Source organism: Radiomyces spectabilis (genome assembly GCF_025331425.1).
Source record: "Radiomyces spectabilis strain NRRL 2753 chromosome Unknown BYT42scaffold_1, whole genome shotgun sequence".
NCBI lineage: Eukaryota > Fungi > Mucoromycota > Mucoromycetes > Mucorales > Radiomycetaceae > Radiomyces > Radiomyces spectabilis.
In genome coordinates, this window is record NW_026251926.1 from 2,594,998 (window position 1) to 2,610,195 (window position 15,198).

General features: G+C 43.4%; 8 protein-coding genes across 8 annotated transcripts; 2 read left to right on the plus strand and 6 right to left on the minus strand.

Moving 5' to 3' along the window:
- Window positions 1–973: 973 nt before the first annotated feature.
- On the minus strand, window positions 974–2,659 carry BYT42DRAFT_488593 (uncharacterized protein; the record flags this gene model as incomplete). Its single annotated transcript, XM_051563885.1, has 3 exons — window positions 974–1,515; window positions 1,581–1,883; window positions 2,008–2,659. 3 exons carry the CDS (start codon window positions 2,657–2,659, stop codon window positions 974–976), a joined length of 1,497 nt encoding a protein of 498 aa, XP_051428732.1.
- Window positions 2,660–4,099: 1,440 nt separating this feature from the next.
- On the minus strand, window positions 4,100–4,375 carry BYT42DRAFT_591598 (uncharacterized protein; the record flags this gene model as incomplete). Its single annotated transcript, XM_051570554.1, has 2 exons — window positions 4,100–4,179; window positions 4,252–4,375. 2 exons carry the CDS (start codon window positions 4,373–4,375, stop codon window positions 4,100–4,102), a joined length of 204 nt encoding a protein of 67 aa, XP_051428733.1.
- A 234-nt stretch (window positions 4,376–4,609) lies between these two features.
- BYT42DRAFT_34676 (uncharacterized protein) lies at window positions 4,610–5,617 on the minus strand. The gene has a single exon (XM_051563158.1). It carries the CDS (start codon window positions 5,416–5,418, stop codon window positions 4,843–4,845), a length of 576 nt encoding a protein of 191 aa, XP_051428734.1. The 5' UTR covers window positions 5,419–5,617; the 3' UTR covers window positions 4,610–4,842.
- On the minus strand, window positions 5,586–7,687 carry BYT42DRAFT_488489 (uncharacterized protein; the record flags this gene model as incomplete). The annotated part of the gene is made up of 8 exons (XM_051563880.1): window positions 5,586–5,726; window positions 5,843–5,965; window positions 6,183–6,297; window positions 6,357–6,451; window positions 6,517–6,866; window positions 6,937–7,059; window positions 7,318–7,438; window positions 7,640–7,687. 8 exons carry the CDS (start codon window positions 7,685–7,687, stop codon window positions 5,586–5,588), a joined length of 1,116 nt encoding a protein of 371 aa, XP_051428735.1.
- Window positions 7,688–8,130: 443 nt separating this feature from the next.
- Window positions 8,131–9,884, minus strand: BYT42DRAFT_609938 (uncharacterized protein; the record flags this gene model as incomplete). The annotated part of the gene is made up of 10 exons (XM_051571333.1): window positions 8,131–8,397; window positions 8,466–8,541; window positions 8,610–8,694; window positions 8,755–8,874; window positions 8,947–9,104; window positions 9,206–9,348; window positions 9,423–9,515; window positions 9,574–9,600; window positions 9,692–9,761; window positions 9,838–9,884. The coding sequence occupies 10 exons, from the start codon at window positions 9,882–9,884 to the stop codon at window positions 8,131–8,133; spliced, it is 1,086 nt and encodes a 361-aa protein (XP_051428736.1).
- Window positions 9,885–10,198: 314 nt separating this feature from the next.
- BYT42DRAFT_609939 (hTAFII28-like protein conserved region-domain-containing protein) lies at window positions 10,199–11,154 on the plus strand (the record flags this gene model as incomplete). The annotated part of the gene is made up of 4 exons (XM_051571334.1): window positions 10,199–10,653; window positions 10,722–10,809; window positions 10,870–10,966; window positions 11,024–11,154. 4 exons carry the CDS (start codon window positions 10,199–10,201, stop codon window positions 11,152–11,154), a joined length of 771 nt encoding a protein of 256 aa, XP_051428737.1.
- Window positions 11,155–11,523: 369 nt separating this feature from the next.
- BYT42DRAFT_609940 (uncharacterized protein) lies at window positions 11,524–12,822 on the plus strand (the record flags this gene model as incomplete). The annotated part of the gene is made up of 5 exons (XM_051571335.1): window positions 11,524–11,658; window positions 11,726–11,771; window positions 11,830–11,930; window positions 11,998–12,282; window positions 12,349–12,822. 5 exons carry the CDS (start codon window positions 11,524–11,526, stop codon window positions 12,820–12,822), a joined length of 1,041 nt encoding a protein of 346 aa, XP_051428738.1.
- Window positions 12,823–13,918: 1,096 nt separating this feature from the next.
- BYT42DRAFT_601697 (uncharacterized protein) lies at window positions 13,919–14,718 on the minus strand. Its single transcript, XM_051571033.1, has one exon. It carries the CDS (start codon window positions 14,592–14,594, stop codon window positions 14,016–14,018), a length of 579 nt encoding a protein of 192 aa, XP_051428739.1. The 5' UTR covers window positions 14,595–14,718; the 3' UTR covers window positions 13,919–14,015.
- Between the last annotated feature and the right edge of the window lie 480 nt (window positions 14,719–15,198).

Below are 15,198 nucleotides of genomic sequence, written 5' to 3' on the forward strand. Positions count from 1 at the left end.
TGTCCGTCAGATTATGTATCACTTTTCCCTTGATTCCATATCAAACCGAAAAAAAAAAAACGCACTGTGCTTAAAGAAGGTGTAGAATGTCTGATAAAAAAAAAGTTGGCACGCATACAACAACTTTATTATAAGCATTTTGCTGCTTGCAATTAATAATGTGAATCGACTTTGTATTTTTAGTATGGATGTTTATGTGAAAGGCCATGATTCATCATATAATCCATCATGTACTGTATTATCATTAGTAAATTAGAGAGGCCAGATATTTCGTAATCTCCTGATGTTATATATTGATAGATTAAGGATCCAAGAATGTCCTAATCTCTGCGATACACACAAGCCATGATATTGTGTATTCGTCAGATTAGCAGCTTGATGAAAAAGATATGAACCTGCAAGTCTCTCGCCCAATAAAAGCGTGCTTGCATGATGCATTAGGGATGAATGCCACTGCTAACAGGTGGAATCCTCTACATTGAATCCAATGTCCATCATAATGAGACCCAAAAATACAGTCAAAACCAGTATTAGTCTTAACAGCTGCTGAGTGATTGGCATCAAAAACACTACCTTAAAGGATTTCATATTAGCAATGTAATTTACTGGATATTAATGGGCTATAGTTTTAGAGATATGAGCATCGCTCTATGGAGAACTTCACGTATATAGCGTAGATCTCAGCCTTGGATAACAACTGAACCAAAATATTGTAACGCGTAGCATCAACTGATCTGACAGGGCAGTAGACACTGCTCTGAGACCTTTGCCAATTCCCTTTAATAATTTGATCATCAACGATGGCCACAGTATGGCGACACAGCACATGCTGTCAAGAATATATTATCGGATTACCCGTTTGCACTAAAGTATGAGGAACACATTATAAAGCGATTTTATAGACAAAGAGATACAGCTGAAAATTACAAAGAAGCATGCTGTGGAATTCAGAGAAATATACAAGTAGGGTATATTAGAAGCCCTTTCTGACTTTGGCTGTGATGTTGTCGCGCTTGTATTTCAGATCTTGCAGTACAAAGGCGTCCACATTAACGGTCACATTGCTATCGACAGAGACGGTGATCTCTCCGTTCAGGGCTTTCTTAATCGCGTCCATGCCGAGTTTCTTCGTGACGACAGGAATCTTTGGCGTTTCAATCACCACTTCGGTGCAGTTACTGTTTTCACAGGAAGGGGGTGGCAAAACGATCGGTCCGTCCCAACCTTCGCCCTTGTCGGCAAAGTTCGCTTTGACCGTGCCAATTTCATGGATACCGTAACTTGCTGACGCATTCAGCTTGACGATTTCCAGCTGCACACCGTTGAAGGGGTTCTGTAGATACATCACGGTGGTCGATGATAAAATGTTCATCTGGACGTTCTTCAGCAAGGGACTTTCATGGAAAGGTGGCGGCTGCACCACAAATCTCAACTGTTTGAAAAAAGCTCGCAGCAGGGGAGCTTGCGTGGCATTGGGATGATCACCTGAAATAGTTAAGCTCGTATTGCCATCATCTAAAAAACAAAAGGTTCAGACATGGATGAATTCTCGACAGATTGGATCTGATATGGCCACTTACTGCCAAGGTATTGTCCGACGAAATCGACAACGTTCATTCGCGAGTGCGGGTCATCACCGTGTAACCAAACGGAGCAAGTAAGACGATTTTGGCGGCCAGGTGCAAGCTTAAATTCCGCGATTGAACCATTTCCGATTGGTTCATTCTTATAAAGCAATAAAATGTTTAAAGCACCCAGGTTGATGTTGACATCCGCTGGGCTCTCAATCATCAACTGCGTTTGTACATGTAGAGCGTCAGGATATCCTTTAATTATTTCCATAGATGATACAGCAGGTGGAGGATCAACCATTCCTTCCATGCCTTGAAAAAAAAAGAGACAAGTGTTATTGATATTCCATCTCTCTTTTAGTGGCCAACAGACACATTTTTTCGAGGATCATGATCCGTCTATTTTTTTTTTAAACATCAAATCAAGATCAGATACCTTTCGTATCAATGGTGCCGTTGAACTCGAGGTCCTTGATAACTAAATGACCGAAAGCACTGTCCACAGACGCGTCGCTGACCCCTCGTATGTAAACCTTGGCACGCGTGCCGTAAAACACTTTGTGTAAGAACTGCTCGAATTCCTTCTCGCCACCCGGTTCGACTTTGAAGGGAGCCCGGTGAACTTTGGAAATGACCTTCATGGTACCGCACGGGAGATCATTATCCGCACTATCTCCATCCAGTGTCGTGGCCGGAGACGGATCTTCGGGAGCCAGTCGTGCAAATGGTTTTTCCGAATCAGGGCGCAGATAGATAAAAACGGTTGGATGAATTTGGGTGACATCCATTGGGAATTGCATTTCCTCGGGCTTTTTCAGCATGGCCACCGCATCACCCGAAATAAGTGGGTTGCCTGACCGTGAGAAATCCATTTTGATATTTTCCAGTTCCAGCGACTGAATCAGATCCGTGTGATTGGTGCCAGGAAATGGAATATCAATAGCAATCGACGCGAGCGCTTTACGCAACCATTCAGGTACGCTGGACAGTTTCCGTTTACCGAGTTCATCGTCGGGACCATAGGGACTGCCTTGCACACGAATGACTGAGCTGTTTCCGTGAAGGTAAGCCGTCAAGAAATCGCCCATCTGTTTTTGCGTCCACGGGTCATCTTCATCCAATAAAAAGGATCGACCTGATATATTAAAGTAATTCATGCGTTGGCTCATCAATTTGGCCTCGTGAGCTCGCACCACACCGATCAGCGTATCGTTTTGATCCTCCGTTTTCGCTGGCAAAAAAATGGCAAAATCGACATCGCCGATGCTGAGTCCAAGCATAGCGGATGGATTATAGATGCCGACAGCACCCGTTAATGCAATGCCACCAAGACGATGAGGGCCTGGAAAATTGACTGACTTGAGCTCGGCTGTCTTTAAGCCATTCATACCTAGTAGGAGAAAAATCGGTACATCAATTCACTTGCAAAGGAGGGAGCCCATGCCATTGACTTACCGTCCAACGCAATCATTTTATCGAGATTGAACTTGGTATCAAAAGGAAGCCATCCCATGCTTAATTTCATCGGGCCCATGACTCGCCAAGAGACCGTCTTGGCTTTCACTGCATCTTTGCAAAAGGCGGTCAGAGCGTCGACATCATCCACGACGAAACGTGTCACAAAATCAAACTCTGTTTTCTCGGCTTCTCGACTGAGTGATAAGGGTGGTAAGTGGATAACACCCATCGGTCCATACACTTGATCTTTTTTGGCGCCCTTGGATTCATGATAGACTTCCAACGTCGAATTATGTATACCAACGTCACCGAAAAGCCAGTTGGCCTTGTTTTTCAGGTAGTAAGCGGTATCCCTAAGATACAGATCGCCTGTGACATGCATTGTAATAATGTTGGTATCATCTTGCTCCGTTATGTTAATGATATTGGCTTGCTGGAATGAAAGTTGCACATCATTGTCGAACGATCGTTGAGCGAATCCAGGGGCGGACAGCAACAGAACTATCGCAAATAGGAAGCACAGTCCTACAAGGATAATAAAGACGAGACAAAAGCGAAGTCGACAGTAATCTGAGAGATGGTTGTCCAAAGACGCATCGGGATCAGCCAAAGTGGAAGATCCATGGTGAGAGTTCTCATTGTCAACAGGGTATTTGTTTCTCCGTTGCTTCGACGACCGGGATAACAGTGGCTGTCGCTCGGACGACGACGGTTCCATATTCGCTCGTGAAGAAGACGCTTCTCCGTTCGAATCCGTCGCTGATTTCATAATAACGACTTGAAGAGGGTTAAAAACAAGACTTTTGTGGAAAAAGGAAAGATCATGCCTTGAGTGGCCTATCAAATTACGTCATTTTGGGAACCACCTGCCTCTCTGAAAAAAAAAGAAACCAGGTTTTTTTCCACAATGGGTGAAAAGCTGATCAAATTTTTCACAGAGATAAATGTTTCGCTGCATTTTAGACCTCTATTGGTGGAAAGATCAAAAAATAAAAGATGTATTTAGGCGGGAATTGGGGATTAGACTGGAAATATGACTATGCAAGTGGTGATTGTGAATGGAAGCAGCATCACTTCATACGGACATTCTTGCTCTCCTTTTCCAAGTTTTCCTTGAAGGCCTTGATGAATTCACTGCCGGTTTTGGTGCCTATAATAAATTTATTGACAATGAGCAGTCCGACCCCAGGTTTTTTTTTGTTCATGTTTTTCAACAATTTACCTTTATCGGTAATGGACGACACATGCTGATGAGTTTTCTGTGCCATGCGGTGGAACAACGGACTGGCCAATAATCTTTCAGTGACAAAGGAAGAAAGCCAAAAGTTCACAAGACGCTGGAACATGGTGATTAACTGCTTCTTGAAGGAATGAACGACAACGGGAAGAAAAAACAAACTGCGGTTTGGAGTTATATTGTATCCGACCGTGGGCGGAGTGAAAGTTTTGTGACATTGATTGGTTCTTAATTTCTATTGGTCATTCTTGATCGGGACTACCACGTCCCCTTCTTCCAATGGACCAATGGTCCCCCGTCAGAACTCGATTAATACTGGACAAGGATTGCCATTGATCTGGATGTTCGCGCAGTAACGAAGGACCGTTCCCCTTTGCAAGATGAGCATAAATGTCGCGAGTAAAAAACAGGATATCCATTAACTAGCCACTAATCAACATTGCACAGTTATTGTCTTGGGCTTTTTTTAACAAACCAAGTTGAAAAAAGCATCCAAATGAAAAAATGGTATTCGAAGGATCAAGAAGCTGCAAAAAAAAAAGTGCAATCAAATTATTTTCAAAATGACGGAATCTATCATATTTTGATAAGGCTGGTGACCTTGACACTTCCGTCAATACTGCCCACCAGGCAGGCATTGGATGAAGTGGTCCAATCCACGGCGGTGATTCTTTGATAGAATGGCTGTTGAACTAGTTTCAGGGCGGGTTTTTCATTCGGGATATGGTATATAGTTCCATGGGTTGCACGGTTGTTGTTGTTGACGCTTTCGGATACTGTGGGATCGGTAACCACAGAAGACGAGGAAGAGACGGAGGCCGGTGAATCGGGTACTGTAGCTGCGCAAAAAATGTACTCAGTGTCGGCGCTGAAAGCCACTAACTGAGCTCTTGCTGCCATGGACAAAAGAGACTGGGTGACATTGTCATTGATAGCAATGCTGGAGAATCGACCGGATCGTCCTGATGAGATGGATAATTTGGAAAGGGAGGAAGTAGATGGGTTAGAGGTTGGGCGAGGTGGCTCGGAAGGAGAAGGTGGTTTAGGTGAACTGAATGGTTTGGGTGGCGAAAATGGAGGTGGCGGTGGGAAGCCTTCGAGACGAATACTGTTGAGATTCACACCGGGTTTGTGCATGGACCATTGCGCCATCTTTATCAAGCAAGCATGATTAATTGTATTGAAAACTGGATTTCAGTTCAGCTCTCTGTTGTTTACCTGTCCACCATGGTCGACGGTGAAAATAGAGTTTTCATCAAAACTGAATTGGGCCATGCATGGAGGCTGGCTGGACCCTGTTGTCCACTCCATGATGGATTTCATGGTGCGTATATCTTGTACAAAACTTCAGTGTTTGACGGAGTTCGAGATGAAGTGTTTTCATCAGGTTTCATCTTACCAAAAATGCGTATTAAACCGCTTTGATCGCCAGCCACCAGCATTTGTCCATTGTGATTGAGCTTGATCGTATTGATATCCGTACAGCTATCTTCGGCATCCAATTTAAAAGTACCCTACATAAAAACATTATCCTCAATAAGCGATGTTTTTAGCCACTCAAACTCGTTGTACTTACTGTTGCACACATAGATTTCAAATTCCATGCCACCAGAGCACCGTATCTTTTGCCATTGTCGGTCGACATTCGACTGCTGGAACCTGCGCAAATTAGAATGGGCTCGACAGGACTGTAGGTCAACTGTGTGATCCTATAGCTCATGTTAGAAATTCACAGTAGGTGGCTGGATCACAAACAAAATAACTGACCATGGGTATTTCTCATTCATGGCAAGTTCTTGTACCACCGATTTTTGCTCCAGATTATAGGCTCTGATGAAGCCGGTATCCGTTCCAAGGAAAAGCTAGAACATTCACCAGCGGTTATTCTATGCTACATGATTATGATTTTTATCAACTGATCCATGACTTACGAAGCGGTCGGATCGTGCATCCCATTCCATGGACAAAATATTAGACGTATTATTGCTAATTTTCATTGGATTGAACGACTGGCCCTTGTAACTCCATATACTGTGTAATGGTAAATGAATGTTCCTGTATGCCCCTTTCCGATGTTGTTGTTCACCTACCGCACAATGTTGTCCATGTCACAGCTGGCAATCAAGTTTCCTCGGGTGGAAAACTTGGCATGAGTGATAGCAGACGCATGCTCCGAGAATTCTTCCTGTTCAATACCAATTGTCACCACTCCATCACCATCCAACAAACTATCGGGATTCCGGACATTACCTGACTGACGACAACAAAAGGTTCATCCACGCTAAGCTGCTGTGCTTTCTCCAAGGTTACGTTTTCGGACGATGCATTCGGATCCTCCGATTTTTCCACCACAGCTTTGGTTTTCGCCCCGTTTTTCGGCTCAAGCGTCATGGAAGCGGCTCGCTGTCGAATGAGACTGATACCGTCGGTCACTTCCTTTCTTGTTTCTATGAGTTCGTGCTTTAATTTCGCGATTTCATTTTCACGTGCTTGTATAGATGCTTTTAGGGAATCAATCGTGGTTTTGAGTGTCTCAATTTCGGCTTGTTGCGCTTTTCGCTGGAGACGATCAATATTAAACAATAGTAAGCTTGGTAAGGCTATTTTTTTTTTCCTGTGGATCAGTGATTTTGCACACGACGCGCATCCCAGTCGTACATGTCGCCTTACGCATATTCTGGAATGTCGTGGCTAAAAAATTGTGCAGCGAAATTGTATAGTTGTCAACCCATTGTTTGGAGAAATACATTTCGAACTGAGGATCGGTCGCTGGTTGCTTCACATACGGTAAGGCTAGAGTGCGGCTTTATATCAGTCCTATTTTTTTGCTTTCTTCAACGGTTGCCTTGCTTACCGAACCATTGCGACCACTCTGGTTTCCCATGCAACTCGGCACCGTAAACGTCAAAGAACTCGATAACCTTGTCACGTCGTTTATGTTGGATAGCTATTGGTCGTTAGAGCCAGGCGACAAGTGTTATGAAAGCGCAAACGACTTGCCATGAATCAGGTAATGTCGTAAAAGACAAAGTTCAAACTTTTTGACGGTACGCTGGAAGCGACTGTCGAGACGAGAAAAGAAGCGTAAATCGAGGTAGCGGTAATAATCGATGAGATTCTGGACATCTCCGTTGACAATGCATCCCAGCAGTTCTTCGATTATTTTATCAATCTTCTCGGACAAATTTTGAGTGGCAAAGAAAAGAAGCAAGAACCAAAGTGGCGTTCTCCTCGTACCTGGAAACCTTTATCTTTGTCCTGCCGGCTTTCGGACTCCAGCGTTCGAAAGGTGTTGGTAAAGCCTCTAAACTACAGGTAGTTGGAGCATGCTGCCACGGTCATAGAGGCGACAAGAAGAAGCGGAGAGGCTTACTAGAAGATATTCTTTGACGAGTTCATCCACTTGGTGTAATGAATTCATAACTGTTTCGAACAAAAAAGAAGAGGGATTCCGAGGCCAGCAGCAGGAATTCTGTGGTTCGCTTTTCCCTCCTTACTCGCCCAAAAATCGGAAGTGCAGTCACCTGGGGAGCTCCTTGGGCGGCATAATTGAATCTTGAAACGGTCCCGCATAGCGTCAACTCTTGCTTTTATCATTAGCTTTTTTTTTTTATCTCACATCGAAAAGTGGCTGTTCCAAGGAAACCAAACGTACATATACCTTTTCTTTTTTTAAAAGCGTCCACCTATTTCACGCCATCCCATTTTGAAATGAAAGAAAAAAGAAAAAAAAAAGGTCAATGGTGCAAACATATACTTTATCAACCTATTGCTTCGAAAGGCTTAAATACCATCAACATTAAATATAAAAACTGGATCGAAATCAAACAAAACAATAACAGAACGAAATGATCTCCCTAGATATTAGACGTTGGATGCACCAGCATGATATTGATCGTAAAGCGGTTGTTGTTGACCCCACTGCGCAGCTTGGGTGCCTCCGGCGTGAGGATCAAGACTAGCCAAAGAGTTGGGAGCAGCTGACATGAAGGGACTTCCGTTCGTTAACTGGGATCGGGAATCGTCATGGCGGTTATTGACGCGACCAGCATACAATTGATGTCCGTTGTTCCAGTGCTGTTGAGGATATGAGTGCCATCCGGCCGGAGGACGATCTTTACCCCACGAAAGCTAGAAAAAAACCGGTCCGGGTCAATTTTTTATACTTCATCACGTCCTTTGTCTACTGTCCTGCTTACCTTTGCAGGTCGTCCATGAACATCCATATTTTGCAATTGAACAATGGCATTGGCTGCGTTTTCATGCGTATCCATCCTAGCAAAACACAAGTGTTTATGTGAGTGTCGCTGTTGTTTGTAGCGGGTAAATGATAGGGTACTTACTTGACAAAGGCAAAACCACGATCCACTTGCAGCTTCACTTCTTGAACAAAGCCAAATCTTTGGAAAGGAGCCATAATATCGTTTTCTACGAAATTATATATAAGATGAAATGAACCCTCGACACACTTTTTTCATCGAAACTTACGCGTGGCGGTAGGAGGAAGGTTGCCGACATAAACGCTCGTTACATAGGCAGGGGTTTGATGAACTGCCACTTCATAGGGTAACTGCTGACCAGGTTGGGGTGGAGGAGTAGCGGTTTGACCTAATCATAACAATGATCCATATATCAAAATCACTTGTCCCTCTCTTTCTCTTTTCAATATGTTTTTCTCACCTTTCTGGGTGGCCCAATTGCAACGAATAGCGCGCGATCCAAGCCATTCACCATTCATGGTAGCAATGGCTTGCTCCGCGTCGGCTTTGTCTCTGAAAGCAACAAATCCAAATCCTCTCGATTTGCCAGATACGCTGTCCCACATCACATGAGCATCACTATCAAAAAAAAAAAAAAAAAAAAAAAAAAAAAAAAAGCGTGTTAACAGCGTTGTTTATGCCAAGGGAGAAGGGTCTTTCATCCAAAAAAAGATACGCACGACAAGGTACCAAAACCAGCAAAGGCTTTTTGGAGCATTTCGTTTGTGATTTCAGGTGCCAAGTCGCCAACGAATACGTGGAAATGGTCGGCGGTGTTCTCCTTTACAGGTCCGCCTTGCTGAGCCCAGTTGACCTTGATTTCCTGTTGTGTTGCTGGTCAGTGTTGCCCGGCCAACGAGGGGGAGAAAATTTCACACGTCAAAGACAGAGGCTTACATAGTTGAAAATTTTGCGACCATTCATGGCCATGAGGGCCTGTTCTGCCACACGAGGATCGGCATAATCGACGAAACCATAGTTGACACCGCCCTGTAGTTCAAGATTAATAAGACACGTTCATCATAGATGGGAAAAAATAAACTCGTACATAGGAATAAGAGCCTTGACGTCTAGCCTAAATGGAACGTGTTATTGTCAATTCTACTTAAATTAAGGTTTTCTTTTTTTTTTTCTTTTTCTACTGTGTGTCTATTTGCCAAACTTACTGAAACGATTTTGACGCTCACAACAGGGCCGACGGTGGCAAAAATTTCTTGGAGCATGGCATCGGTGACCCTAAATGAAGCATTTCGATGAGCTTTTTTCAGATTTTGTGACATTGGATGAAGCTTCATGTTTATCGAATTTTTACCTCTGATCAAGGTTGCCGACGTAAATGGTGGAGGTTGAAGAATCCATGTAGGAATTAAAAGTTGCTAACAGAAAAGGGAAACCAAATATAAACGAAGGAGTGCAACACACACTCACTCAGACATACAATAAAAGTACAGCACCCAAAAGTTAAAGCACTGCCTAAATTCGGTCACGGCACAGAAAAAAAAAAGGCCTGAGCAAAAATTTTTGAGGGTTTTCTAAAGTCGGACTTGCCAATTTGACGTCACGCTGCCATTCAGCAAAAATTTCCAAGCACGTCATCGGCGACGCTTCGAGTGAATAGATTATATGCGTTTATGTGCCTGTGGCGATTTCACCCATTACAAATCTAATTCATCATGCCCATGAAACGGAAATCAACTTCACAAGCAGCGTCTCCTCCTCCGCCAAAGAAGGGATCATCTAGCAGTCTCTCCCATTCGTTGTCATCGCACGGGTTATTGTCCAGCAGTCCATCTCACGGACGGCCCATGACCACCGCCGCCGCCGCGGCAGCAGCTATTCGTCGCACCGCTTCCAATACAAGCATCAATAACTGGGCACAAAGACGATCCAGTGGCGGTACGGCAGCATCATCGCGCCAAGGCTCGGTGGAAACTGATCGTGAAGGTAGCGTGCCGAATACAGTAGCTGATGAGGAACAAGAACAACAAACGCCGAACGAGGCCGAAACGAGTCAACAGCAACAACAACAGGAAGATAACGAAGACGATGATGAAAACAAGGAAGACTTGGTCATGGATATGGATGCGCATATGCAGGCACAGATGGAAAAAGCAAAAGAAGATATGAAGTAAGCATTCGTTATCAGCAAGAGAAACGAGACTCGCTCATGAAAACTAAAACAACTTTTTTTGTTAGGCTGCTACTAGAAAATTTCACCGATGATCAGCTTCAACGGTACGAAGGATATCGTCGTTCGGCATTGAATCGAACCAACGTGAAAAGAGTAAGAAGGGCGATCACATATATTTCAAAAACTCCGGCTTCTAAATGATTGTTATGGTAGCTTGTAAGTCAGGTACTGAACCAGCAATGTTCACAGACGATGGCATTTGTTGTAGCTGGTTTCTCAAAAGTATACGTTGGCGAAATTATTGAAAAAGGTAGGATTCAGCTTGATTATTTTGGGACAGCGAATTTAATGCGTCCATTTTTTTCAGCACGTGAGGTTATGGAAGAGTTGGGAGATACGGGTGCCATCCGACCGGAGCATCTTCGGGAAGCACACCGAAGATATAAACAGAGTCAGACCGTGTCATCGACGGTGGGCAAAAAGCTATTTCGCCGATAGAAAAGCTTATTCGACGAGGGATGATGATGAGGGCTGTTACAAAAAACTTTTGGGCGAATGGCTATTATCGCAACCTGACATACCCGGCCGTGTCACATTTGAGACAACAACAGCTAATACGGCAAGCAAATACTGCCAAAATCGCATCTGTAGAAACTCATAAAATAATTGTATATACATTTTATCGATGATTTCGATACTTACCATAAATGTGAGTTGGTTTTGGGCAGGTTTCCCGGAAACATTGTCGCTACATCTTTCCAAATATGGAATATGGAAACTCCTCAGAATAACATTTGCCTTTTACAACTTTGCAGCTATATCTTATCGGATTTTGGCTCAAATTATTTTCATCTCTTTTTGCTCGCCATGGATATGGATTTCAACCTTCTGAAGCCACAAATTAAAAACAGATACGTTCACACCAGCAACCAAGCTCTGCGTAAATGCTGTGGATGTATCCATCTTCGGGTGGGCGCCGTGTTTAGCTGCATTATTTGGGCGGTAAGCATATCTTTTGCTGGAAACTCAGTGCGCAAAACATCCGACCGTTATTCATGAAATGTGATAGGCTCTCTCGCTGTACTTTGCCATCATATCTTTCCAAGATCAAAGCCGTAAGCACACGTTATGACGTCCTTTAAAACATTGTCACTAACCTAAGCATTACTTTAGCTTTCTTTTCTTACATGCCACGAGAGCCCGTACTGGTATTTGGTGTCGCCAATCTCATTCTTACTCTGGTCTCCTTGGGCGGACTCTTTGCCTTATTTATGGTGAGCAATTTTTTGGTTACCGCAACGGTTTTTGTGCATGATAATTTATCGGCTCACTTTAATACAGGACCGATGGGAAGTGGTACGAAGGTTTTCACATGCAGTATGGGTGTCTATTTTCCTTGTCCTTGTCGACGGTCTAGTCAACGTGATTCTTTTCATCACTGTACGCAACGATTTTCAAGATTGGTGTATTTCGGCCTCTTCCAACCATCTTCAGCATTTACTGCCGAACAGTACCGATTCCACGAATTTCGATTACCAAGGCGGCGATTTTTATAACTGCGATAAACTTTGGCAGGATGAACTGAAATTCAGTTTTATGGCCATTATTTTAATGATGGTACTTTATGTAAGTAGGATAATGATGGCTGTGATAGGACAATAATCTTATTTCCATTGCGTGTTGATTACGTAGGTATATTGGGCTGCCTGTATCTATTCTTTCAGTCACAAAAAGGGTGCTGTTCGGTTTACCGCAGCTCGCATGGGAGACCCTGCCATGGCGGCCGCTGCGGGGGCTATGCCTGCGCCTCCTCCACCCATGATGCCTGCTCAATTCAACGGAAACGGCAACGCTCCGGGTATGATGCCACCCATGCCACCTCAAGGAATGCCTAATCGGTCCAATATTATTGTACTACAAAACGAAAAACCGCGTTCGAAGACGAAAAAGAGCATCAAGAAACCGTCATTTTCGTTTCGCAACATGAAGCCACGCCGGTTGAGGAATACTGTTCATACCTTGCCCTCGGAAGACTACTTGTTTGATTTTAAGATTGCCTCTGATGGCCACGTTATTGATTTTTCAGAGATGGAACCTGAACCAGCGCGTACAGATAATGCCAGCAAGACAAAACGCAAACCTTTACCTGACAGCTATGACGTATGATCACAATCTAGCTACCTTTTTTCTTTTTTCTTCGTTTTTCTTTAATATGCTTCGCATTATTTCCACATCAAATGTCCGGATGTATACCTTTTTCTGTTTTCCGTTGAGAAAAAAAAAAGACTCATTTAATTTGGATCAACCTTCATTAAACTTATGCATAGAATATTCTTTTATATACCCTGCCCAAAAAAAATGCTGATGACAGCAAGCATAAATGACTGTATTCACGTGCAAATGTGATGAGGCTTTCATGTAATACTGTAGTAACCCTTTGTATGTGGCGCATTTGCACGATAAGCGATAAGCTTGCAGGTGAGATACGAAACTTTACATCAAACAATCAAAAACAGACGTACAGAAAAAAAAGAACTCTGTGGGGTCGCTATAAATCAAAGCATAAAAGCAATGCTTCAGGCAATGCCACATTTTGCGGCAGGTCAGAAATCCACAAAAAATGTCCAAGTAATACAGCCTTGCGTAAAGATGGAATTAGGAAGACAATCAAGTGTTTTCCTGATACCGATCCCAGAGTCGACGCTCATTGGCTCGTTTGCGGAATTGTGTAACACTGGTAACAGCGAGACTTTAATTTTGCCCCGAGACCGACGCTCATGGGTTCGTTTGGCTTTTTGTGTAATGATGGTAGCAGCTGCTACCAAGTGAATTGGTGTTCCCTAATAAAAACCACGTTGGTTGATGGCGAAGTCGAGTTTTCTTGACACCGAGCCCGAAGTCCAACCCCCATTGGCTCGTTTGGCCGTTTGTGTAACGCCAGTAGCGGCCGAAACCGAGTGAAGTGGTTTTCCCTAGTAATAACCACGTTGGTTGGTTATGACCATAATGGCGTCTTTAAGGAAAAGGGATGGCGTGAAGCAACATCTTCATGGTCGGAAGTTGAATTGCATCGCCTGATAAAATTTGAATATATTTACCGTATTTTTTATGTTAAATATTTGCGAAATTGAGATATCGTGAACAAAGTAACATGAAAACGGTTAGTCAGAGCAACCCTCCGAGAAAATGCAGCGTTTATGATATGCACAGCTGAAGCGCTGCTGTTATCCAATACAGATTTCACTGACTTATAACATGCATGGAACCTATACATCGATAATGTAATACTTTATTTTGGTCTCAACAGCACACGCGACACCAAATGCAGTAAATGTCTAGGATCAATATCGGACGGTATACTATTCATATCCGCTGCTGGTGATGCCATCAAGCCAGTTATCCAGTTGCTCCTTCAACTTTGTTTTTACTACCAATTCGTCTGCGCGAGCTATCATTTCGTTACAATTCAGCTCCCACTTGCTCAGGACGGCAACGCCGTAGGTGGTTTGATCATTGCCGGCGGCCAATACACCAGCAATATAGAGAGAAATGTCATAGCCTTGCTGTTGGATGCAAAAATGCACAAGTGAGTAATCAAATGTGCCCGGCGGAAGGCTCGCGGCAAACTTTTCGAGTCTTGATTTATCGGGCAGGTCAGAAAAGAAGTCGTTGATGTGTGCCATGGCATAGTCCTTTGGACCAAGGGTAATGAATGGTTTCGTCGATACCGGATCAAGCACTCCTTTAAAACTTCCTAGCAACTCGGCAAATTTTGCCCAGTCACGACTTCCTTTATGAAAACCAGATTCGTTTTCACAATACTTCAAAATGCAGGCAACAGCGTCAGGGTGATTTTCTTCCTTGGCAAACACGTCTCTCAACGACGCGTTGGGATCTTCTGCAGGATTACCGAGATAACTTCCAGCTGTGGCATTCATGGGTGAAATATACTTGGAGCATTGAAAAATGGATCTCGTAGATCGGCCTTTATATATGCGCAGTAAGAGATTGCGGCCGATGGAAAAATAGTTACACAGCACTTTTATGACGATTTATGCAAACGAATTAAACAAGTGAATTGCTGATGAGAAATAAAAACCATTTACCATATAACAGGCTTTGACCATCCAAAAGGAGATTGAGTTGAAAAAGGAATACGTTAAAAATACGTGCAACAGGCTCATGTCACGCTGGAATAAACTTGACGATCATAGCTTTGTGACCTCAAATGGCCGCAATACCTAAGATAAATATATCAATTTCCCAAGGTGAAATGTAGGCTTAGCTTGGTTTCCTTACTCTATATCAGCGTGAGTCGGATATAAGGTGATAAAAAAGGACCGAAGGATCATGGAAAAAGGGGACGATCTGGGACTGATCGTTAATGCTCATTTGAAGAAATCAGCTATGGGAGTCATTCCATTTGCGAGACTATGCAGCACGTCGTCTGTGGGTGTGGCTGTGTAACTTTTGTATTCGGAAACTAAAAACAGAGCTGCTTTGATGTTCTTTTACTTAAACTTTGTTTGTTCCGTTCGAATG

Excerpts from the sequence above, each read along its gene's own strand:
- BYT42DRAFT_601697 (XM_051571033.1), bottom strand. The coding sequence starts at position 14,594 with ATGAATGCCACAGCTGGAAGTTATCTCGGTAATCCTGCAGAAGATCCC.
- BYT42DRAFT_34676 (XM_051563158.1), bottom strand. The coding sequence starts at position 5,418 with ATGGCGCAATGGTCCATGCACAAACCCGGTGTGAATCTCAACAGTATT.